Source organism: Martes martes (genome assembly GCF_963455335.1).
Source record: "Martes martes genome assembly, chromosome: 2".
NCBI classification, from domain to species: domain Eukaryota; kingdom Metazoa; phylum Chordata; class Mammalia; order Carnivora; family Mustelidae; genus Martes; species Martes martes.
Genome location: NC_137889.1, coordinates 34919715 through 34947171, shown reverse-complemented (window position 1 = coordinate 34947171; position 27457 = coordinate 34919715). Strand labels below are relative to the sequence as shown.

The window sequence follows — 27457 nt, the reverse complement described above, 5'->3', positions numbered from 1 at the left end:
CAAAGTATCCTGAGTTACTCCAGGCCAACATCCACTCTACAGAGAGCCCCAGAACCCCCTGGCAAGAGCCCACTTCAGCTTCAGCCATTGCACCAGTGCAGTCCCAGTATGAAGTGCCCCAGGACTTCCAGCCCACACCCATTACAGATGCAGCAAGGCAACCAAAGCCATCAGGCACACACAGTTCACATAAGGGGTGCTCCTATAAAATATCATTTCTTCAAGTCTAAGAGAAGCAGCTGTTCTACTTAATTCATAGAAACAGACACAAAAAGACAAACAAAATGAGGCCACAGAGGAATATGTTCAAAACTAAAGAAGAAGACAAAAGTCTCAGAAAAAGAGCTAAACAAAACAGAAATAAGCAACCTACCTGATAAAGAGATAAAAGTTATGGTCAAGGGGCACCTGGGTGGCTTGGTGGGTTAAGCCTCTGCCTTCAGCTCAGGTCATGATCCCAGGGTCCTGGGATCGAGCCCCACATCAGGTTCCTGCTCAGCGGGGAGCCTGCTTCTCCCTCTCTCTCTGCCTGCCTCTCTGCCTACTTCTGCCTACTTGTGATCTCTGTGTGTGTGTGTGTCAAATAAATAAATAAATAAATAATCTTAAAAAAAAAAAAGTAATGGTCAAAAACATCCTCACTGGAGGGACGCCTGGGTGGTTCAGTCAGTTAAGCATCTGTCTTCAGCTCACATCATGAACCCAGGGTCCTGGGATTGAGCCCCATGTTGGGCTCCCTGCTCAGTGGGGAGCCTGCTTCTCCCTTTCCCTCTCCCCCCAGTTCCTGCTCTCTCTATATATAATAAAATAAATAAATAAATAAATAAAAACAAACACTGGACTGGAAAGATGAATGGATGAACTCATGGGAACTTCAACAAAGAGACGGAAAATACTTTTTAAAAAATCACACTTGAAGAATAGAATAACTAAAATGAAAAATACACTAGAGAGAATCAAAAAAAGATTAGAGAAAGCAGAAGATGAATTAATATTTGGGAAGACAGGGTAATAGAAAGTGCCCAAGTTGAGCAGCAACAAAGTAAAAACAAATTTTTTAAATGAGGATATGTTAAGGGATCTCTGGTATAACATCAAGCATACTAATACTCTCATTATAGAGATCCCCAAATAAAACTTATTTGGAGAAATACTGGCTGCAAACTTCACTAACCTGGGGAAAGAAACAGACACCGAGGTCCAGGAAGCACAGACAGCCACAAAGAAAATAAACCATAGGAAGCACACACTACAATACATAATAATTAAAATGGCGAAGATTAAGATAAAGAGAGAATCTTAAAAATACCAAGAGCAAAACAAGTAGTTATATACAAGGAAACCCCTTAATAATGCTATCAGCTGGTTTTTCAGCAGGAACCTTGCAGGTCAAAATATAGTAGCATAACATATTTAAAATGCTGAAAGGAGAAAACTACGAACTATAATACTCTCCCTGACACGGCTATCATTCAGAATTCAAGGACACAAAGTTTCTCAGACAAACAAAAGTTAAAAGAATTTATCACCACTAAACTGACCTTAAAAAATATGTCAAAGGGACTTCAATGAAAAAGACACAATGGGACACCTGGTTAGCTCAGAGGGTTAAGCCTCTGCCTTCGGCTCAAGTCATGATTTCAGAGTCCTGGGATCGAGCCCCGAGTCAGGCTCTCTGCTCAATGGGGAGCCTGCTTCCCTTCCTCTCTGCCTGCCTGCCTCTCTGCCTACTTGTGATCTCTGTCTGTCAAATAAATAAATAAAATCTTTTTTTAAAAAAAGAAAGAAAGAAAGAAAAAGACAAGACAATAATTAGAAGAAAACTATAAAAATAGAATTTCATAAGCAGAAGAAACAAAACAAATGAGCCTAGCAGTAAAAAAAGAGAGAGGGGGCAAACCAAGAAACAGACTCTCCAATGCAGAGAACAAGCTGATGCTTACCAGAGAGGAGGTGGGTTTTGGGATAGATGAAATAGGTAATGGATTAGGAAGCGTACTTGTGATAAGCACCAGGTTTTGTATGGAAGTGTAAAATCACTAATTGTACACTGAAACTAATATTATACTGTATGTTAACTGGAATTTAAATAACAACTTAAAAAAAAAGAATGAAATCATGCCATTTGCAACAACGGGATGGATGGATCTAGAAGGTATAATGCTGAGTGAAATAAGTTAGAGAAAGAGAAATACCATCTGATTTCACTCATACATGGAATTTAAGAAACAAAAAAAATGAAGGGGAAGAAAAGAAGCAAAACAAAAACTAGACTTCTAACTATGAAGAACAAATTGATGGTTACCATAAGGAGGGGGGAGGGCACAGGTGAAACAGGTGAAGGGGATTAAGAGTACACTTATCTTGATGAGCACTGAGTAATATACAGAATTATCCAATCACTATATTGTACCCCTGAAATGAATATAACACTGTATGTTAACTATACTAGAAATAAAATTTTTAAAAAGACCTATATAAAAAAATTAAAATATTTTAGATTCTTATATTCCTTCCTCAATCCTTATGTTGAATGGTAAAGTAGTTCTAAAATATCCTTCCTAGGGCGCCTGTGTAGCTCAGTGGGTTAAAGCCTCTGCCTTCAGCTCAGGTTATAATCCCAGGGTCCTGGGATTGAGTCCCACATCAGGCTCTCTGCTCCGCGAGGAGCCTGCTTCCTCCTCCCTCTCTCTGCCTGCCTCTCTGCCTACTTGTGATCTCTGTCAAGTAAATAGATAAAATCTTTAAAAAAACATTAAAAAATAAAAATAAATAAAATATTCTTCCTAGCTTTCCAGAAAAATAAAGGTAAATCTAGACCTGTGGCACTGGTAGACCTAGCCCATTTTGAATTGTACTCAAGTGTAATAAATGTTCCTCAGTCATATCTGGCCCACATCTATCTCATGTCTCCAATGCCCCAAAAGCAAACAGAAAAGCTCCAGGTGAGAGATGGGCAGTCATAGCTGGGAGTTCCCTCTTGTCTTCCTGGTAGGGTAGGACCAGGCAATGAGTTTCCTGGAGGAAAGACCTCCTGCCTAAAAAGTCCTATACCCAGAACACTGCCTCCTGCCTAAAAAGTCCTATACCCAGAGCACTGGGCCTAAAAAGTCCTATACCCAGAACACCTATACCCAAAAACACTGTTTTTGTAAAAAATTAAGGAAAATTATTTCTTGTAATTAAAGGAATGTAAAGAATAATTTTGAAAATAATTTAACACCTAATACATTTAGGATATAACCCACAGGATGCCAAAAAAGTAGGTAACATTCAAAGAAAAGTCTGGTCTAGAAATAAATTCTGAACTGGCCCACATTCAGACCTATGAAGAAATAAATTTTTCTTTATTTTGAATTCAATATACAATACTCAATTCAAATAGAAAAATAACAATATTTTAAACAATAAACTGGAAACCAAACAAAAAAACTCAAGAATTACTCCAAAAAAACAGGAAAGGATTCTAAGAAAAGGAAGATAAGATTTAATTTTCTGTGGCTGTTGGTTTCACTCATAGAAGTTAAAGAACTGAGGAGATAATTAAGCATTTCCATTAGACCCTGATGCCTAAAAAGTCCTCCTCTGACCATCAAAGCTTTACTAGCATAACAATATATTTCTTTACCCAAGAGTTAATATTATTTACATATCACAATATTATAAAAACTATTCATTAATTTAATTTTTAAGTTAACCCATAGACAAAGTATAAAAGTTTTTATAGAATTATAAATTTTATAAATCTTGACAATAGATTTAAGAAGTGTTCAACTATTCTAATTTATTTTTCATACTAAGTAATCAATGGGCATTGCCTAAGGTAAGTCAACGTAATACAAAAAGATATGAATAAAAATATAATTATTAAAATAAGATCATGTGATATTACATATTATGTATATATTATACATGCATAACTATAAAGTACATATGCATATAATGTATAATGATATATAATTATTATATATTTAAATATTATGTATAGTATATTATTTGGTAACATATTTTAATAATATATAACATTATATACCATATATATGTATGCTATACATTATATTATATATACTATATATTTTAAAAGCAGTATGTAATAATACATTTTAATAATGTGGATGTTGTTAAAATAATAAAAATATAAGAATATATACATGACAAACACAGAGAGTGGGCTAAATATGTTATAGATAATATGACCAACATTGCCTAAAGTTTATAAATCAAAATAGGGGGAAGAGCACATTTACTTTAAATAATAAATTTAGCTAAAAGAAGAGTTTAAACAGAAAGTATAAAGTCTTCAGTAGGACTCCCTGAAGAAGATAAGGAAGAATTACTATCAAATTTTGCTTTTTATATAATTTTGCCAGGTACATGCACAAATTTTGTAATAAAAATTATGAGTATCAGAAATAAAAATATGTTCTGCAAAATCCCATTTTTGCAAAAATATATAGAGAGGGAGCCACAGTAACAGATAAAGACACAATGGAGAAGATACATATTAATCAAAATATTAATAGTGGTCATCACTTCCTGAGTAGAAAGATGCCATAAATTTACATAAATTTCCTTATATGTTTCTATTTAACTTTTAAATGGGACAGAACATAAATTATTTTGTAATTAAAAAAATTTTTAGTACTTAAATTTGTTTTTTTAAAAAAATGAACAGGATGGGAAAATTGCTCAACCAATTACTTTACCTTTCAATGATGCATCTAATTATATCAATAATTTATTTCTAATATATATAAAATATTTACAAATATTATAAATTTTTTAAACAGACAAAAAGTTTCTTTTAAATACTCATTAAATTTATTTTAAATTCTCCAACTTTATGTCTACAAGCAAAAATCTGTTTGGGTTATAAAAATTTTTTTACAGATAATTTTTCATGATGTACTATTCTCTATATTAAGGAATGCATGTGTATTTGTGATATTTTTATTCTACTTCTACTTCCAAAATAATTGCAACAGATGTTTCTTCTACAAAATACTCTTCCTTCTACACGTTTCAAATTTTTAACAATAGTAGAAAGTAAGTGTAATCTCTAAATGCAACTATAAATGTAAACTGTATAAAATTTTTGTTATAATGTTGAATGATTTTTAAATGTATAAATTTTTTTAAATAATAAGATTAAATAATTACATACCAAAGCAATTCCAGCAGAATAATGAGTAACACACATCTTTCCAGGAATTGTTGCTCCTACATAATCTGGATGATCTCTATAGCTAAATAAATAAGTATATATTTATAATTAATTTTGACAAACATTTCAAAGATGAGAATTTCTGCTAATAATTTGTCTGGGGCCTATAAAATCCTAGACTGAAGCAAACTGAGGTACAATCTTTCCATACTTATTATTTCAAATTAAGAAGACATTTTTAATTAAATGAGATTAAGCATGTTATAAATAAAATCTTAAAAATATATATATATATTTATTTTTCAGAGATAGAAGGAGACAGAGCACCAGCAAGTAGAGCAGCAGGCAGAGAGAGAAGCAGAGACTCAATCCCAGGACCCTGGGATCGTTTTCTACTCCTGTAGAAAACTTACCAGTTTCTCATAAGAATGACTTCATTGCTCTATAACTTAACATTATTAATTCTTCTTTGAGTAAGGGCCCATATAAATTGTCATATAATAATGCACTATTCTCAGAGATTTTTCATAAAAATTATTCCATTTAATTCTCAATTCAAGCCAATGAAATAGATATTATTATCTCCATTAAACAAATCATACATCAGATGAGAACTTAAAAGTAACTATCTCAAGGTAACACAATTAATAAGTGCTAGTGAAGGGTATGAATTTAGGCAATCTGAATCCAGAGCCATACTTTCAACCACTAAGATACAGACACTGTAAACATGTTCTGCCATCTTTAGAGCCCCCATCAAAACAAACATTCCAAACTGTATATAAAGAAACTTGTTTCAGTTATCAATTGGAACATCCCCCCAGTTTCAACTGTACTTTGCATCACATTGCACTATCTTCCTAGTGCTCTCTTTATTCTCTCTGATATTTTTTATGCCTAACCCTTCCAGCACTTGTTTACAAGTATTCACTCATACATGCAACTTTGGTTCCCCGCTCCCCCATGTTTTGAGTACTGTTTACACTCATTCTTAATCCAAGAGAGTGCTACCAATAGATGTGAAAATGTAAGGACTGGTATTCAGCATCATACTAGAGGTTCTAGCCTGTTAAATAACGCCAAAAAAGTAAAATAAAAGGTATATGGATTAGAAAAGAAGGAATACGGTTTTCTCTGTTTATGGACGACGTGGTTGTCCATCTAGGAAATCCCACGGTATATAAAAAAGCTACTAGCACTGAGTGTGTTCAGCAGGTTTTCGTGTCTCAAAGTCAATATACAAAAGTCAATCTGATTTTCACATACTAGCAATAAAATATTTGAAACTAAAGTAAAATGAAACATTTACAATAGTGCTGATGTTATTTAAGGGTATGAACATGCAATGAGTAGTCAGTAAGACCTAGAGATCTAATACAATAGAGGAGATATATATAACAATGTTGTTTTATAATCTTGAAATCTGCTAAGAGCTTAGAAATTTATTATTTCAAACACACAAAAAACGATAATTATATAACATGATAGATGTGCTTATCACCATTGCAACAGCAATCATATAATATATAAACGTATTTATTAACATGTTGTATACCTTAAATTTATAATGTTATGCAGAATTCAAATACATTTGAATAAAAAATTTAAAGATAAGTAAATTAATTTTTTTCCATTCTGTATTCAAAAAAGAACAAAAAATAGCACTAAAAACATGATATACTAGGGTATAAAGCTAACATAAATGTGAGAAAAATATGCATCCTGATAGACACTGGTATATCTGCATACTGATAGAACTGTATACTACAGAACACTGATGAAAGAAATTTAAAAAGATCTAAGTAAATGGAAGAAAATACCAAGTGCACTGACTGGAAGAGTTTGTATTATTAAGCTGCCAGTACTCTCCACACTACTGTATAGATTCTATGCAGTTCCAATCAACATTCTAGCACGATATTTTATAGCAACTGAGAAGCTGACTCTAACACTTACGTAGAAAGGCAAAAACTTAGAATAACTGAAACAATTTTCAAAAAGAAGAACACATTTGGAGAAGTTATACTACTTGATTTAAATGGTTTTTATAAAGCTGTAGTAACCAAGGCAGTGAGTTATTCACAAAAGAAGAGGCCAAAAATAAACTCTTACATATAAAGTCAAATTATTGTTACGACTGAGGAGGGAGCCCAAGCGCAAAAAGAGCCCAAAAGAGCAAAAGCAATTAAATGGAGAAACTATAATTTTTTCAAGAATTAATGTTGAATATTTATTCATATGCAAAAATGTCCTCTTCCATATTTTTTGGTACAACATCAAAACATGATTCATCATCAAAAACATGATTCGTAAAATAAAAAATAGGTTAATAATGAATTCATCAAAATCTGCTTTTTAAAATATACTATTAAGAAAATGAAAAGACTACCCACAGCCAGAAAATATTCTGAAATCATATATATTATACAGGACATGTACCTAAATGCTTAAAGAACACTTAATAGGAAGAGCTGGTCCAAGATGGCAACATAGGAAGATCCTGATCTTACCTCCTCCATAGACATACCAAATCTATACCTATTTGTAGAGAAACTCCTCCTGAAAAAAGGACTTATGGCTAACTGAACAGCTTCTGTACAATGAAAGACAGAAAGACAAGAGGGACTGGCAAGACAGGAGGAGACACAGTAATGAAGAGAAACCCCACATCCAATACTGCGAATGGCAATGAGGGGTGATAGCACTAAGAGACCAGGAGCAGATTCATCTGCCCCGGGGCACAGAAAGAAAAACAAAACAAAACAAAACAAACAAAAAACAAACAATAAAAAAAACCTGTGGTTAAAAGAGCAACTAGTACATAAAAGAACAAGCTCTAGAAATCCACTAAGTGTCAGGGGAGTTGCTGGACTCTGTGGGTCAGAGAGGCTAGCGAGTGCAATGGTTTACACTCAGCCTACAACTTGATCTTGTAGATGACAGCAGGGTCTGGGAGCCATAACCAACCTGCAAGCCCCTGGCCCCTAGCCCACACCACCCCTAGATGCACTGAGACACAGAAAAAAAGCGATGGTTTAAAAGACCAACTAGTATATAAGAGATACAGCCCCAGAACTCAGCCAAACTATGGGGGTATGGGGGTAGAAGGGAGAGATGCTAGAACTCTCTCCAGGACAAGGGAGCTGGCAAGTACAACAGTTTATTTTCTTCTTCCACCTTGATAATGTGAACGGGAGCAAGGTACAGATGCCCTGGCTCGTTTACCACCTCAGTGAGCCCTGTGCCCCTGATCCTACCAATCCCAGCTGTTCCACTGGAATGCCGCCGGTCACTGCTCACTGCAGCCCTAGCCATTATGCCAAGGTGACACATGTACAAAGCCACCTCAGAACAATCCAAGCCCACACCACTGCAGCTTCCAACAGCTCTATAGGGCACCCCCAATGCAGAACACTCAGGACCTCCAACTGACACTGCTTCAGTTCCAGTCACCCCCAACAGGGTGTGCCATGCCTATAGTGCCCCAGAAACCTCCAGCCCATGCTCACCTTGGTTCCAGCTGCACCACCCCTGCAAGGGCAATCCTGCTCTGAGCACCTCAGGATACTTAACTTCAGCTATCCTGCCAGGGCACCGTTTGCATGAAGAGCCCAAGGACCACACCAACCCTTTCCCACTTCAGCTTTACCTGTCCTGCAGGGTGCCTGCTGCCTCAAGAGCCCCAGAAAGATCCAGCCTATGCCATTTCAGCTACAGCTGTCCCACCAGGGTGCCCTTTGCACAGAACACCCCAGGACTCTCTGGTCTACACCCCATCTTGATTCCAGCAGTCCAGCCTAGGCATCCTCTAAGCAGAGAGTTCCAGAACACCATGGCTTACATCCACTTCAGCTTCAACTATCCTGTCAGGACACCCTTTGTGTAGAAAGCCCAGGGACCACCCTAGACTGTGCTCATATCAATTTTAGCTGTCCTGCTAGGAGGCCCTCAGAATGTAGAGGCCCAGAATATCCTGGTCTGCACCCACTTCAACTTCAGCTGTCCTGCCAAACTGCCCACTGTGCAAAGAGCCATAGAACCCATTAGATTGCAATCACTTCAGATTCACTGTCATATCAGGATAGCCTCTGTGCATAGAGCCTCAGACCACCCCGGCCCACATTCACTTCAGCCCTGGCCATCCCACCAGAGCAGCCCTAGCACAGACTGCACCATGGCCCTCAGCCCACTTCAACTACAGCTCCAGTCAGCAAAAGTCAACAAGGGAAGTTGACACAAAGGAATGAATATAAACAAGACCGTTCCTTCAAGTTTAGGAAAGGTAGCTTTTCTAATTCATATAAACAAACAAAAATTCAAGAAAAATGGAGATACAGAAAAATTGCTCCAATAGAAAGAAAAAGACATCAGAAAAATAACTAATAAAAAAGAGATATGCAATATGCCTCAGAAAGAATTTATAGTGATAATCATAAAAGATGTTCACTGGGGTGGTCAGAAAAAGTGGAAAAACTCAGTGAGACCTTGAGTAAAAAGACAGAAAATATTTTTTAAAAACCAATCTGACTTGAAGGATGCAATAACTAAAAGAAAAATAATCTAGATAGAGAGAATCAATAGTAGATTAGTAGCTGCAGAAGAATGGATCAGCAATCTGGAAGACAGGGTCATGAAAAGCATCCAAGCTAAACAGTAAAAAGAAAAAGGCATTTTTAGAAAGTGAAAATAGGTTAAGGGACTCATTGGACAACATCAAACAAACAAATATTCCCTTCATCATTAGGGCCCAACAAGAAAAGGAGAAAGGATCAGAAAACGTGTTTGAAATAATAGGTAGGGGCAGCTGGGTGGCTCAGTCAATTGAGGGTCTGCCTTTGGCTTAGGTCATGACCTCAAGACTCTGGAATCAAGCCCTACATTGGGTTCTCCACTCAATGGGGTGTCCCTCCTAGCTCTCCCTCTCACTCTCTCTCTCAATTAAATAAATAAAATCTTTAAAAAAAAATAATAGGTAAAAACTTCCCTAACTTCGAGAAGGCAATACACAGCCAGGTTCAGGAAGTGCAGAGAGTTGCAAACAAGATGAACCCAAGAAGGTCCACACCACAACACATAACAGTTAAAATGTCAGAAGTTAAAGACAGGGAATGTTAAAAGCAATAAGAAACAAACAACTACTTACATTCAAGGAAAACCCCACAAGACCATCAGTTGACTTTTCAGCAGAAACTGCAGACCAGAAGAGAGTGGCATGATACATTCAAAGTGCTGAAAAGAAAAAAACCTACAACCAAGAATACTCTACCTGGCAAGGTTATCATTTGGAACTGAAAGAGAGATAAAGAGTTTATCATCTGAACAAAAGTAAAAGGATTTTATCACCACTAAACCTCCTTATAATAAAAATGTTAAAGGGACTTCTTTAAGTGGAAAAAAATCCATAATTAGAAGCAAATTATGAGTTAAAGGATATAAAGTATGACAACATATATATAACATGTGAAGAAGGGAGTAAAAAAAACAAAAAGATCAAAAAAAAAACAAAAAAGATCATAAACTTTAAATATAGACTGTTATACACTTAGGATGCTATATGTGAACATCATAGTAACCACAGACCCAAAACCTATAATAAATAAACATAAAATAAAGAAAGCCAAACATAACACTATATAAACTCCTCAATCACAAGGAAAGAGATCAAGAGAAGAAGAAAGCAACAGAGAACAAAAACAACCAGAAAACAATTAAAATTGCGAAGGACTATACCTATCAATAATTTCTTTAAATTTAAATGGTCCAAATGTTCCAGTCAAGACACAGGGTGGCAAAATAGGTAAAAAGAACCATCTTTTGCTGTCTATTAGACTCTTACTTTAGGCCTAAAGATACATACAGACTCAAAGTGAAGGGATGAAGAAAGATATTCCATGCAAAAGAAAGTGGAGGGGAAAAAAGCCAGGGTAGCAATTCTTATGTCGAACAAAATAGACTTTAAAACAAAGACTGCAGGGGTGACTGGGTGCCTCAGTCATTAAGCGTCTACCTTCGGCTCAGGTCATGATCCCAGGGTCCTGGGACCAAGCCCCGCACCTATTCCCTGCTCGGTGGGAAGCCTCCTTCTCCCTCTCCCACTCCCGCAGCTTGTGTTCCCTCTCTCTCTGTCGTTCTCTCTCTCTCTCTGTCAAATAAATAAATAAATCTTTAAAAAAAAAAAAACTGTAAAGAGACAAAGAATAACAATAGCAATAACAATACTGTTAAAAGGAATCAGTCCAACAAGAGAATATTACAAATATCTATGAACCCAACATTGGAATATCTAAGTATATAAAGAAAAGATTAACCAATATAAAGGGAGAAATTGACAATAATGTAAAAACAGTAGTGGACTTTAAACTCCATTTACATCTATTAATAGATCATCCACATATAAAACCAATAAGGAAACAGTATCTTTGAACAATACTTTAAATCTGATGGATTTAACAGGTAAAAACACAGTACATTCCATACAAAAACAGCAGAATATACATTCTTTCAAGTGCACATGGAACATGCTCCAGGATAGGTCAAGGTAGGTCATAAAATAAAGTCTCAACAAATTTAAGAAGACTGAAATTGTATCAGTCATCTTTTCTGACCACAATAAGAAACTAGAAATCAATTACAAGGAAAAAAAAAACTATAAAAACCAAACATGTGGAGATTAAATAAAGTGCTACTAAACAACCAATAGGTCAACTAAGAAATCAAAGAGGAAATTTTTAAAAATGCATAGAGACAGATGAAAATGAAAACACAATGGCACTCAGAGAAAACAATTCTAAAAGGAAAATTGATGGCAATACAGTCCCACCTCAAAAAAAACAACAAGAAAAATCTCAGTCTAACCTTATAACTAAAGGAACCAAAAAAAGAACAAGCCCAAAGTTAGTAGAATGAAGGAAACAATAAAGATCAGAGCAGAAGTAAATGAAATGAAGGCCAAAAAAAAAAAAAAATCAATGGAAAAGATCAAAGAAATGAAGAGCTAGTCCTTTGTAAAGATAAACAAAATTAATAAACTTTTCACCTATCTCAAGGTACTTTTTGTTTTCTCTTTTGATTTTTTTGACCCATAATTTTTTCAGTAGCATGATGTTTAAACTCTATATATTTGTGAATTTTCCAGTTTTCTTCTTGTATTGATTTCTAGTTTCCTAAAATTATGATCAGAAAAGATGTCAGATACACTTTAGATCTTCTTGAATGTATTAAGACTTATTTTGTAGGAGGTGTCCAAGATGGCAGAGGAAGAGGAGACCTTGATTTTGTCTGGACCCAGGAATTCAGCTAGATAGCTATCAAACCATTCTGAACACCTGCAAACACAACCAGAGATCTAAGAAAAGAATAGCTGGGACTCTACAGATAGAAAAGCGACCACTTTCTTCAATGGAGGAGGTGCAGAGTACTGAATCTGAGGTAATATATGGGAAGATAAAACCACAGCAGGAGGGAGCCTCTATAAGCTGGCACCAGAAAGTGATATAGCAGCAGAGCACAAAATCGGAACTTTTAGAAGTCTGCTCCAGTGAGGAATGTCCCCCCTGAAAGGCACTCAGGTGGCTAAGTAGGGGCAGAACCCTAGGCAGACCCGTGTGGCCTGAGGATTTGCAGGGTCACAAGAAGACTGAGGGTGCCTGAGTGTGGCAGAGTTGGGTTTTTTTTTTCTTTTCCAAAAGAAAGGACCCAAATAAATAAAATCATGAATGAAAGAGAAGAGATCACAACCAACACCAAAGAAATACAATTATAAGAACATATTATAGTATTATATATTATATATATTATATTGTATTATATTAGAACATATTATAAGCAATTATATGCCAAAAAATTAGACAATTTGAAAGAAATGGACGCATTCCTAGAGATGTATAAACTACCAAAACTGAAAAAGGAAGAAATAGGAAACATAAGCAGACCCATAACCAGCAAGGAAATTGAAGCAGTAATCAAAAATCTCCCAACAAACAAGAGCCCAGGGCCAGATGACTTCCGGGGGAATTCTACCAATCATTTAAAAAAGAATTAATGCCTACTTTTCTGAAGCTGTTTCAAAAAATAGAAATGAAAGAAAAACTTCCAAACTCTATGAGGCTAGCGTTACCTTGATCCCAAAATCAGACGAAGACCACAAATACCATATGATTTCACTTATATGTAGATTTTAGAAACAAAACAAACAAGCAAAGAGAAGAGAGAAACTTAAACCAAGAAACAGACTCTTAACTATAAAGAACAAACTGATGGTTACAAGAGGGGACATGAGTGAGGGGATGGGGGAAACAGGTGATGGGGTTTAAGGAGAGCACTTGTGATGAGTATCGCATGATGTATGGAAGTGTTGAATCACGGTACACCTGAAACTAATATTACACTGCATGTTAACTAACCAATATAAATTAAAACTTAAAAAAAAAATAAAAAGGGCCTGTCTGAGCCAATGTGAGCTTATAGTTGGATGGTGTCAGCAATCAGACCACATACTTGCCCTCACCCCATTTCTGGAGCTGCAGTCATAGCAAACTGCAGGGCACTCCCTTTGCATTATCTTGAGAGGCTTTCATTGGTAAGTAGGGCCTGCAGTCAAATCAGATGCCTGCCCTTTGTCTGTCTGTCGGGGTTCAGGGTGCTCTCCCTCCCTTGTCCCATGAGAAGCTTTTGTTGGTGGGCAGGGCCAGCAATCAGACCAGATGCCTGCTCCCAGTCTGTCTGCCAGGGCTGCAGTGACCCTGAACAACAGGGCTCTCTCCCTGTACTGACCCCTGAGAGATTTCTTTTGGTGGGTGGGGCCCGCAGTCAATCAAATGTGTGCCTCCAGTCCATCTGCTGGAGCTGCAGTCAAATTAGTAGTGTGTATGGCAATAGTCTCCTTCCCCAGGGGCAGGGGTCACTTTGGAGTGGTGCTGGTCCCTGCCATGGCTGCTTGCAGGATGTGATAAAGCAAGAGCCACTTTGGAGGGACTCTTGCAGAGTGGGAGGGTTAAATTGGGCAGATCTGCATAATTCAGGAGCAGGGCACACAGTATTAGCAAGGTAAGTAGAGAGTGTTCACGCTGGTCCCCAGAGGTGCCAGGGTATCTAGGCTGGAGGTCAGTGGGGAAAAGAAATGGCACCCACCAACTCTTTTGCTCTTAGAGAAGTCCCCTAAGGATCCCTGGCCCTCCAGCACACATTCTGAGGCTATTAAGTAAATCTCCTTCATGTATATCTCTGGCACTTTTTGAACTGTGTCTTCTATGCTCTATTTCAGTGAGGTTGTTTGTTATGCTGGCTCTTTAAGGGCAGGGACTCAATTTCCTATTGCCCCATTGTAAAACTCATGAAGTTAAGCTCCACTGGGTTTTAAAGCCAAAGGTTATGGAGATTCATCTTCCCATAGAGGTCCCCTTCGTCTGCGGTGCCTAGTGTGTGGTCCACTCCTCTTCCTTTTCCATGATTGTGATGTCCCTCCTGTTTGTGGTTGGTTTTGCTGGGAATTTAGCTTGTGACTCCGTCTCTCCACCCCTACCCATTTGGATATGGCCTCCTCTCTATGAGTAACTGTGGAAAGTCTGTTTTGCCAGTCTTTGGGTCATTTTCTGGGTTAGCTGCACTGATGAGGCTTTTCTCTAGGAGTGCCTGTGGGACAAGGTAAGCTTAGGTTCCTCCTATTCTGCCAACATCCCTGAAGTCCCAACAAATAGCTAAGTTCTTATTCCCACTTTATTGTTTTCTGGCTGCTTTATAACTAACTGCCCTTTCATTTCTCCTTATCTTGCTCTCTTCCTTTTTGATTTGATGATTTGCTATAATGTATGCACACATTTATTGCATGTTATCTTTTGTATTTATACTATAAGTTTTACCTTTGTGGTTACCACAAGGTTTTCATAAAACAAATTATGAGTCTACTTCAAGGTGATAACAACCTAACTTTGAACACATTTTAATGGTCTACATTTTTACTTCCTCCACCCCGTTTTGTTATGATGTCATAATTTACATCTTTTTGTGTATCCTCTAAAAAATTATAGTTGTGTTTACTACTTTGTCTTTAAACCTTCTTATTAGCTTTATAAGTGATGAATGCACCCCCTTTACAACATTAGACTAATTTGGATTTTACTATTTATTTACTTTATGAGTGAGATTTACACTTCCATGAGTTTTCTTGTTACAATTACTGTCCATCTCATTTAAGCTGAAACAATATTCCTTTAACATTTCTTGTAATACTGGTCTAGTTAGTGGTGATGATGTCCTTTAGCTTTTGCTTGTTGGAACACTCTTTATGTCCCCTTCAATTTTTCCAAGTACAGTATTCTTAATTAACAATTTTTTTTCTGTCAGCACTTTGCAGTCAAATGCTCTACCACTGAGCTATACCCCCACACTTTGTCAGCACTTTAAATATATCACGTAACTTCTTCCTGGCATGGAAAGTTTCTGCTGAAAAATCTGCAAATAGTGTTATGGGGTTCTCTTATATGTAACAATATGGGGGGGTTCCTTGCTACATTTAAAATTCCCTCCTCTTTAACTTTTGACAAGTTGATATTAATGTGTCTTGGCTTTGTCTAAAGTCTCTTTGGCTTTGTCTTACTTGGTCTCTCTGGAATTCCTGGATCTGAACGTGTATTTCCTTCCCCAGGTTAGGGAAATTTTCAGCCATTATTTCTCCACCAAAGTTTTCTACTCCTTTCTCCTATCTCTTGCTGATATGGCTGTAATGTGACTATTGGTCTGCTTGATGTTCTCCCACAAGTCCCTTATGCTATTTTTGCTTTTCCTCTCTTTTTCTATTTGCTGCTCTGATGGGGTGAGATTTGAGTTCACTGATCCTTTCTTCCACTTCATCTAGTATGCTGTTGAATTCTTCTATGTATTTTTCCATTCAGTTATTATATCTTTAGCTCTATAACTTCTATTTTGTATTTCTTACATTTTCTCTTTTAATGAAATTCTCACCTTTTCCATACAATCCTGAGCTCAAAGAGCACCTTTAAGACCATTATTTTGAGCTCTTTATCAGGTAAATCACTTATATCTATTTCATTAAGATCTTTTTCTGAAGTTTTATCTTAGTCTTTCATTTGCAACATATTCCTGTTTTCCATTTTCCTTGACTTTGTGTTAGTTTCTATGCATTAAAAAAATCAGTTATCTCTCAGTCTTAAAGGAGTGGCCTAGCAGTATAGAATATAAAGTTATCATTTAACCTTGTTGTTCTTCTGGTAATCTCTCAAACATCTTGATGTTCAAGCAGGTTACTTTATTTTTAGAGGGTCCCACTACTTGATGGTGTCCCAAGACCTGTCACTGCCCCAAATGGGAGGGTGTCAGTCAGCATCTAGATTCAGGCAGACTGGAAACCAGACACGAAGGCAAATATACCTCTTTTAGGGAAGCACAGAGAAACTGGCATTTTGGTCTATTCCTTCTCTGCTGAACGCTGTGGTGATAGCCAATTCAGAACCATTTCTTTGTTACCACTCCATCACCCTGTGAACACAAGTCCCTCTCGCCATCAAAGTCAGGCTATTAAGGGATGTATACTCTGGGCAGCAGCCTCTTAAGTTTAGGGCACCAGACATGTGCACAAGCTCCTTTCTTAGAGACACCAAAGACTTCAGGATGGACAGAGGAAGAGCATGAAGATGGCACCTGCTAGCCTCCCCAGCCTCTGAAGAGGATTATAGTCAGACTCCAGATGTGTGTTCAATTCAATGTGTGCTTAACTATGGCCCTCAGGCCAGAGCGATGAAGATAACTAATAGGCTTCTTTCACAGAAAGATTGGCGGTGCATTTCAGTTTCCTATCTTTGTACTGTGCCCTGTGCACTGTAGCCAGTCAAGAACTATTTCTCCATTAACTACAGTCCTATAGTACCCACAAAATTAAGCCCCACTGACCATCAGGTGATCCAACAGGTATCCCTTGGTCAGCAGCCACAGAAACCGTTGCACCAGATGAGTGCACAAGGTCTTTCTGGAAATTCCAGCAACCTACAGTAATGCACAAGGAAAGCACAAATATGGTACCTAATGGTAATTCATTAGGCCCATAGATGTGTGTTAAATTTCTACTTTCAGAGGAAGACTGGGCATCTCTGTCCACTCCCTGTGTTCTAGGCCCTGTGGGATAGCCTCAGAGTCTGATGAGCCCTTAAGAACTGTTTCCCAATTCCCTATAGCCTGTGGATCTTATGATGCAAGCCTTATTGGCTTTCAAATCTAGATGTCTTGTGGGCTTGCCTCTCAGGTGCTGTCTTAAAAGCTGGGTTGTTAGACGTAGAATTTAAGCTATTAGTTCCTCAGAGAGAAGCTCAGAGTTACGAGTTCCCCCAAATTCTGAGAGACCATTTATGGTGACCATTTATTGTGTCTCAGTCTCTCCTACCTACCTATTTCAATATGGGTTTTTTTCTTGTTCATCTGATGTGTAGCAGTAGCGTAGTTTTTTTTTTTCCTCAGAAAAAAACTTTTCTATATGTAGCTTAGTTTTTCTCAGAAAAAAGTCTTTCCAGATTCAGTGTGTCTATTTCTTGATTTGTATTCCTCTAATGATTAGTATTAATAAAGATTTCTTAATGTGCTTATTGGACACTTGTAGATCTTATCTGGAAAAATGTCTCTTTAAGTCCTTTGCCCATTTTTAATGAGACTGTCTTTTTGCTGTTAATATTTATTGTTCCTTATATATTCTGGATATTAAACACTAACTAGGCATATGATTTGAAAATATCTTCTCCTATTCTATAGGTTGCCTTTTCATTCTGTTCTTTTTTTATTCAAGCATAACCAACATACGGTCTTATATTAGTTTCAGGTGTACAGTATAATGACTCAACAATTCTATACATTTCTTGGTGCTCATCAAGATAACTGTACTCTTAAACCCTTTTATCTATTTCACCTAGCTACCCACCCACTTTTCTATGGCAGATACCAGTTTGTTCTCTGTATTTAAAAGTCCATTTTTAAATCTTTTTTCTTTGTTCATTTTTATTTTGTTTCTTAAATCCCACATATATGTGAAATCATATGTAATTTAACCCTCTCTGACTTATTTAACTTAGCATTATTCTCTCTAGGTTAATCCATGTTGTGGCAAATGGCAAGATTTCATTCTTTTTGATAGCTTAATAATATTCCATTGTGTATGTATACCACTTCTTCTTTACCCATTCATCTATCAATGGACACTAGGGTTGCTTCCATATCTTGGCTATTGTAAATAAAGTTGCAATACACATAGGGGTGCATATATCTTTTTGAACTAGCGTTTTGTTTTCTTTGGATATATCAAATTGTGAAATTACTAGATCAGATGGCAATTCTTTCTTTATGTTTTTTGAGAAAACTTCATACTGTTTTTCACAGCAGTTTCAATTGCGTTCCCACCAACAGGGCATAAGGATTCCTTTTTCTCTACATTTTTGCCAACATTTGTTGAGAAAGAGAGTGGGTCAATGGGGTGGAGGGGCAGAGGGAGAGAATCTTAAGCTGGCTCCACGCCTAGTGCAGAACCCAATGCAGGACTCAATCTCACAACCCTGAGATCATGACCTGAGCCCAAATCATGAGTCAAGTGTTTAACTGACCAAGCCACCTAGGTGCTCCCTTGTCTTTTTTATTTTAGCCATTCTGATAGGTATGGGGTGCTATCTAATGTGGTTTTGATTTGCATTTCCCTGATGATTAGTGATGTTGAGCATCTTTTCGTGTGTTAGTCAGCCCTCTGTACATCTTCCTTAGATAAATGTCTATTCAAGTCTACTGATCATTTTTAACCAGATTATTTGTTTTATTGCTGTTGAGTTATATAAGTTTATTATATATTTTGGATAGTAACCATTTATCAGATATATCAGTTGCAAAAGCAAAGCCTTTTTGCTTTGCTGATGGTTTCCTTAATGGTACAGATTTTTATTTTTGTGTAGTCCTAATAGTTCAATTGTGTTTTTGTTTCCCACTGCAGAGGGCAGATCTAGAAAAATGTTTCTATGGCTGATGTGAAAAAAAAAATGCTGTCTATATTTTCTTCCAGGAATTTTATGGCTTCATGTCTAAAATTTAGGTCTTTGAGCCACCTTTAGTTTATCTTTTTCATATGGTGTAAAAAAAAATGAAAGACAATTATCATATGATCTCACTGATTTGAGGAATTTAAAAAACAAGAGAGAGGATCATAGGGGAAGGTAGGGAAAAATGAAACAAGATGAAACCAGAGAGGAAGACAGACCATAAGAGACTCTTAATCTCAGGAAATGAACTGAGGGTTGCTGGAGGGGATGCGGGATGGAATGGATAGTTTGGCTGGGTGATGGACACTGAGGAGGTTATGTGCTATCGTGAATGCTGTGAATTGTGTAAGACTGATAAATCACAGACCTGTACCCCTGAAACAAGTATTACATTATATGTAAATTTTTTTAAAAAGATAGTCTCTTCAACAAATGGTGTTGGAAAAACTGGAAAACAACATGAAAAGAATTAAACAGGACCACTTTCTTACACCATACAAAAAAAAAAATTCAAAATGGATTCAAGATGTAAAGGTGAGACATGGAACCATGAAAATCCTAGAGGAAACACACACAGTAACCCTCTCTGACACTGGCCCTTAACAACTTCTTCCTAGATATGTCTCCTGAGGCAAAGGAAACAAAAGCAAAAATAAACTATTGGTACTTCATCAAGATAAAAAAGTTTCTGCACAGTGAAGGAAGTATTCAACAAAACTAAATGGAAATCTTTGGAATGGGTCGAGATATTTTCAAATGACCTATGTGCAAAAGGGTAAGTATCCAAAATATATAAAGAACTTATACAACTCAACACACAAAAAAATGAATAATCCAATTAAAAATGAGAAGACATGAATAGACATTTTTCCAAACAAGACATATAGATGGCCAACAGACATATGAAAAACTACTCAACATCACTCATCAGCAGGAGGTACAATCAAAACTTCAATAAGATAACTCCTCATACCTGTGAGAATGGCTGACACCAACAACACAAGAAATAACAGGTGTTGGCAAGGATGTAGAGAAGGGGGAACACTTTTGCACTGTTGGTAGGAACGCAAAGTGATGCAGCCACTCTGGAAAATAGTATGGAGGTTCCTCAAAAAGGTAGAAATAGGACTACCCTAGGATCCAGCAAATGTACTAGGTATTTACTCAAAGAATACAAAAATACTAATTCAAATCCATATCCCAATATTTATAGCAACATTATGTACAATAGCCAAATAATGGAAAAAGCCCAAGTGTCCATCAACCAATGAACAGATAAAGAGGAAGTGGTATATACATATATGTGTATATACATACTCAGCCATGAAAAAGAATGAAATCTTGCCATTTGCAATGACAAGGATAGAGCTCGAGAATATTATGCTAAGGGAAATAAGTCAGTGAGAGAAAGACAAATACCATATGATTTCATTCATATGTGGAATTTAGAAAACAAAACAAATGAGCATAGGGAAGAAAACAGAGGGAGAGGCAAACTAAGAAACAGATTCTTAACTATAGAGAACAAACTGATGGTTATCAGAGGGGAGGTGGGTAAGGGGATGGGTTAAATGGACGATGAGGGTTGAGGAGTGCACTTATGATGAGCTAGCAGGGGTGAGGGAGGGATAGAGAATCTATTTTTAATAAATAACAAGCTAGAGGGGCGCCTGGGTGGCTCAGCAGGTCAAGCCTCTGCCTTCAGCTCGGGTCATGATCTCAGGGTCCTGGGATCGAGCCCCGCATCGGGCTCTCTGCTCAGCAGGGAGACTGCTTCCCCCCCTCTCTCTCTGCCTGCCTCTCTACCTACTTGTGATCTCTGTCAAACAAATAAATAAATAAAATCTTTTAAAAATAAATAAATAAATAAATAAATAACAAGCTAGAAAGACCAAAAAAAAAAAAAAAAGGATTTATTTCAAATAATTGAGTTTGAGGGGGTGAGAAAAAGAAAAATTTAGCCATTAGCTGATAATTGTTTTATGGATACGTAAGGTACATAAGGATTGATTATTTTACTTTCTCAATTGTTGTCATGCTTGAAATCTCCCACAACAAAAACTAGAACAAAACAAAAAAGAAAATTAATATTTAAAATAATGCAGAAAATTCACTGGGGTAAACTGTTTTTAACCTACTTTCCCAAGCCTTTGATCCAACTTCATAACAAAATATAAACTTTATAAGATAAATCCCATTTTTTTAGGTAGTGGTTAAGATTATGGGCTCTAGGGTTCAAACCTGTGGGTTCAAACCAGAAGGACACCACTAGATCCAAGAATCCTGAAATTGTTTAACCTCTAGAAATCTCAATACCCTCATTAGTAAAGAACTAATAAGCACAGAAATAAATTTTAGCAAGCTTTTTTTTTTAGTGACAAACAGAAAGAGAATATGAGGCCTGAATGAAGCACCTAATAATGTATTAATAGTCACCAAAAGAAGTTCCCTAAATACGTTATATTATTATCACAGATCTCTGTTTTCTAAGAATAGTGAAACATTATTCTTACATGAATAAATATGCAATATCATGAGGCCTTAGAGTAAGATAGAACTTTTTCCATTTTAAAAATCTACGCAATACTTCATCTGCCTCACCAACTGTAGAAATCTTATTTTTATCCGACCACAACTCCAATGATGACAGCACAACAGTAACTTTAAATTGGGCAAACATCTAAAAACAAAAGAGATAAATACATGAAAAATTAATCCTTATGTTATTTTATAATAATGAAGAAATTAATGCTTGACAATTCCATACTCAGTTTATATAGATGGCTTAATTACTCAGAAATGCAAAGTGAAGTTAATAGAAATTATAATTTCAAAACCAGTATAAATTTTTCTAACTAGTATGAAAAGAAAAATACTTACCGAATTTACAAGGCCAATAATTTCAATGACTTTATTTGTTACTATCATGCTATCAGAGCCCAAGTAATCATACTGAAAAACAAAATTAATTTTAAATTTAAATATAATCTGTTATGTAATATGTTTGAGATATACTCTCCATCTACTCTCAGAACTTTGAGGCTACTTTGGGGTTAGAACAGTTCAAAATAAGACAGTAACAAATTTAAAAAATGAATATAAACTTGATCACTCATATATGCTGGTGGAAATGTAAAATCGTACAGCCACTCTTAGAAAGTTTAGCAGTTTCTTTCGAAACAAATAATATACTTACCATATGACCCAGCAATTGCTCTCCTGGGCATTTATTTATATTTTTTAAGATTTATTCAAGAGTGAGAGAACAAGCACAAGTTGGGGGAGGGGCAGAGGAAGAGAATCTTCAACATGGGGCTCAATCCCACAACTGATGAGATCGTGACATGAGCCAAAATCACAAGTGGGATGCCAAACCAACTGAGCTACCCAAGCCTCCCACCCTCCTGGGCATTTATCCTAAAGAAATAAAAACTGATGCTCACAAAAAAAAAAAAATTCATAAATGTTCATAACAATTTATTCCTATTAGTCCAAAACTAGAAACAACTTATATGTCCTTCAGTGGTTAACTGGTTAAACAAACTGCGGTACATTCATACCATGGAATAATGATCATTAATAAAAAGGAACTGACTAAACTGTTGATAAATGAAACAATCTGGATAAACCTTAAGAAAATTATGCTGAGTGTTTAAAAAAAAAATCTCCAAAGGATATATACAAGATAACAGTTATGCAATATTGCAATATTCCTAAACTCAAGGAATGGAGAACAGATTAGTTACTGCCAGAGGTTAAGAAGTGTAGGGGAGTAGGGAGAAATGGATGTGACTATTAAGAAAAATGTTAAGAGTTTTGTAGTGATGGATCATTTAGTGTCTTGATCATGAGTGATTACACAAGCCTACATATGTGATCCTAGTGCATAAAACCACACACACACACACAAATTAGTGTATATACAACTGCTAAAATCTAAATAAGCTTTGTAGAATGTGCCAATGTCAAATTCCATATCTATAAATCATCTCTCTGAGGTACAGCACCGCTTGCATGTACCATAGGACCCTCAAATTAAATGTATCTAAAATGAAGCTCATCATTCTTCCTCAAAAATCTGGTCCTACTTACCTTTCCACTACTTTAATCAATGGTATTATCATCTATGACCTCCCAAATTTATGATACTACATATCATAAGAGTTCCATAAAAGCAGAAGTTCCAAAAGAGCAGAACTTTTTCTGTTGTGTTCACAGCTGTATCCTCAATAAGTAGAATAGTAATTGGCATCTACACGATGCTCAATAAATTTAAGTGAATGGATAAATTAAATCAATTTAAGTCCTTCTAATTCAACCTCAGCAACAACTTTTTAAATTGCTTTTTTTTTCTTATTTATTAATACTACTAACTAGTAAATGTTCAGCTTGATTACTGGTACGGTCTCTTAAATGTCTCCAACTATCCTATCAGCAATCCAGTCCCTACACTATTACAAAAATGATGATTCTAAAATGAAAATATGAACCTGTCACTCCCCTGTTTAAAATCTTTTTAATGACTCTCCATTAACATTAGGATAAAATCCAAATATTGTATTAGTTCTTCAATTTGTCTCTTTCCATTTTTCTTCTTCAACTCTATGTATTAATCATACTAAACTTGCAGGTTGTTTGTTGTTATTGTTGTTTTTAAAGAACCTTCTCTCATATTTATGTGCCTTTGCAAGGAAAAGTTTTGTACCAAGTCTTCCCTGGCCCCACCCCCACCTCATTATCCAAACTAACTAACCCACAAACTATCCCTTTTCACGATCTCACACTCCAGGCCATTATTCCCCTGCCCTAATCACCCAAAGAACAAACGAGAGACAACCCCTACATCCCAGAACCCACTGAAATCATTCAAGCTAGACAACACTAAACCTGTTTACTTTGCCTCAAGGTTTCTTTCCCACAGAAATTATAATCCAGTCTCTGCCCATGTTTTCCACTGGCTCCCTCTGTCTCCTATTTTGTTACTTCCCCCATGTGGCTTCTGCAGGATGTGGCATACTATCTCCTTTTGGGAACTGTAAGTAACAAACTATCTCTCCAATAACAATTTTGTCTCCTGATCTGTTGGCCCAATCATACATGAATAATAATAAAATACATTTTAAAAACCCTACTTGCATGCTTTTATAGTACTCCAGGTTATAGCTATGTGTTTCCATGTCTTTCTTCATGATTGGACTGTGTTTTCATACTCCCACATGCTTCCTTCAAGCGTAACATTGAATTCACTAGACTACAATTGTGGATTTAAAATTTGGGAAGTCAGTGAAGACAGTTATTCACAGTCAGTGAAGACTGTTATTCTTTATATGCCCAGCATCTTTAGTAACATAGATGTCACAGTAGGCTCAATGTTTGTTTTATTAAAGAAGATGTAAATATGTATAAAAACATAGAAAACAGACATTTAATCAGCATCATACGGCTGGTTAATCCTGACAATTTGGACAAAAGCTTTTAAAACAACTCTTAAAGTTTGTAACATAATTCTGAAAAAAATTATTTTTATAATCCAGAATATTCCCTGGAAATGTAGTCATCATTATTATAAATATCTTAATTTTTTCTTAAATGTTCCATTTGTCCCTTTTCCTATATTCTAAATAAATCAAATATTTTCATATTCTTTTCTAAATTCTATCCGTCTCTGAATCTCAACTTTGGCTTCCTGACAAGCTCTACAATTCTACAAGTAGAACTGATAATGTGTTTGATTCATACTCTTTGTAATATTCCAGGGGTGTGACAATCAAATGTTCATCATCAGAACATAACCTGGAGAGCATATTTTTCCCCATTTTCTGAAATCTCTGAAATATGGAGGAAATAAAGCCATAAGAGGTCCTCAAATAGTTTTTGGGAATCAGGGATTTAAAAGTATATTTGTACCAGGTAAACAATACACTGGACCAGGTGACCCTTAAAAACTGCTCCAAAAAAAAAAAAAATCTTGATACATTAATGTAAGCAGTTCTCATAGTTATACTCTCATCACTTTGGGTCAATAAAAACTTTATAGGACAAAACATTCCCTAGGCTACATACTGCTCTTCAAGTGCCCTAAAAACAAATACTAAAAGCTTAAAGATTTTCACTTAAAACAAATATCATCACTGAAAATACTGTAGATAGAGAGAGTTTCTAAAGATATGAAGCATCAGCCTAAAAATGATTTTGTTATTCAGGATTTTTAGAGATTTCAAATAAAACATTTCTTTTTTTTTTTAATTATTTATTTATTTATTTATTTGAGAGAGAGAGATGACGGGTAGGTAGAGAGGCAGGCAGAGAGAGAGGGGGAAGCAGGCTCCCCGCTGAGCAGAGACCCCGATGCGGGGCTCGATCACAGGACCCTGAGATCATGACCTGGGCCAAAGGCAGAGGCTTAACCCACTGAGCTACCCAGGCGCCCCTCAAATAAAACATTTCTAATAGAAATATGTAATTTTGAGTATTTCGTTTTTCAGTTTGCAAATTTTTCCACTGTTCCAAGACATGTAGTAAAAAGATTGTTGGGTTTTTGTTTTGTTTTGTTTTGTTTTTACTTTTTTTTTAATGTGTTATGTTAGTCACCATAAAATACAAGTTCCTTTCTAGTTGGGAGAATTAGACATTCACATCAAATAATTAATAACAAAGAAAAAGAAAAATACATACCAAAGCTTTATCCACCACAATATGCATTTCCACATAAAGAGGAATTAAATCTGGAACAGCTGATTCCAACTAGAAAAAAGAAAAAAAGCACTTAAAAGCATATAAAACTTTCATAAATTGTTTATTCTGAACTTTTAAAATCATTTTTCTACTTTATTGAGGTATAACTGACAAAAATTATATGTATTTAAAGTATAAGACTAGATGTTTTGATATATATACATAGTAAAATAATTGTCATAATCAGGCTAATTAACATATCCACCTCACAGAGTGACCATTTTCCTTTTGTGTGCATGATAAGAACACCCAAGATCAATACTCAGCAAATTTCAAGTTTACAATACACTATCATTAACTACAGTCATACAATACACTATCATTAACTATAGTCATTATACTATATGTTTAATCCCCAAAAGTTACTTATCTTGCATAACGGAAACTTTGTACCATTTGACCAACATTTCCCCATTTCTCTTTGTCCTCAGCTCCTGGCAACTACTATTTTACTCTTTGCCTCTAGGAGTTTTACTATTTTAAGATTCTACATATAAGTGAAATCATGTATTTGTCTTTCTGGGTGTGGCTTATTTCACTTAGCATTACAGCCTCCAGGTTCATCCATGTTGTCAGAAATGGGAAGATTTCCTTCTTTTTGAAGGCTGAATATTCCAGTGTATGTATGTATGTACATATGTATATATGTATGTATGTATGTGTATACACACACATGCATATATATATATATTATACATATATATATATTCTCAAGATACACAAGTACAAGTATCTCTTCAAGATACTAATTTCATTTCCTATGGATATATATCCAGAAGTAAAATTTCTGGATGATAGGTAGTTCAATTTTTAACTTTTTGAGGAACCTCCATATCCTTTTCCGCAGTGGCTATAACAATTTGCATTCCCACTAACTGGGCACAAATGTTCCCTTTTCTCTACAGCCTCACCAATAATTGTTATCTTTTGTCTTTTTGGTAAAGGCTATCCTAATAGGTGTGAGGTGATATTTCATTGTGGTTTTGATTTGCATTTCCTTGATGATTAGTGTTGTTGAACACCTCTTCATATACCTGATGGCCATCTGTATGCCTTCTTTAGAAAAATGTCTATTCATGTCCTTTGCCATTTTAAAATTTATTATTTACTTTTGTTATGGAATTTTGTGAGTTTATTACATATATCACATATTAACCTCTTATTGAGTATATGATTTGCAAGAATTTTCTCTCATTCAGTAGGTTGCCTTTCCATTTTGTTGAGTTTTGCATCCCTGAAGAGCAAGAGGTTTGAGTTCCACATTAGGTATTCCCTGCACTGGGGGCCTACAGTGTAAAGACAAACGCTCATAATATATGGCTTTAAGAATCAGCAGGGTTTAATTCGAGGAGTATTAGAGGGCTACAGTAAATTGAACTGTGCTTTTAAAGAGTCTATGCATATATTCACTCACTCAGAGGCTCAGCACAGAAGCAGCTGTTTGAAAAGTACCTGGAACATAGGTGAAGATAAGTAACTAATTTTAGGGCCAATGTCAGAAGGACAGAGATTTGTAAAAACTTTTTCTGAGAACAGAAAT

At 35.9% G+C, this 27457-nt stretch overlaps 1 protein-coding gene across 1 annotated transcript in view; it reads right to left on the bottom strand.

The window, feature by feature from the left end:
• The window catches only part of ADAM32 (ADAM metallopeptidase domain 32), a gene marked incomplete at both ends in the record, with an annotated part of 188452 nt that overhangs the window by 118110 nt on the left and 42885 nt on the right, over window positions 1-27457 (bottom strand). The window contains 4 exons of the mRNA XM_080796289.1: window positions 5165-5246; window positions 21696-21862; window positions 22063-22134; window positions 25858-25926. Coding sequence (XP_080652415.1) covers window positions 5165-5246; window positions 21696-21862; window positions 22063-22134; window positions 25858-25926 — 390 coding nt within the window. The remainder of the gene's footprint in view (window positions 1-5164; window positions 5247-21695; window positions 21863-22062; window positions 22135-25857; window positions 25927-27457) is intronic.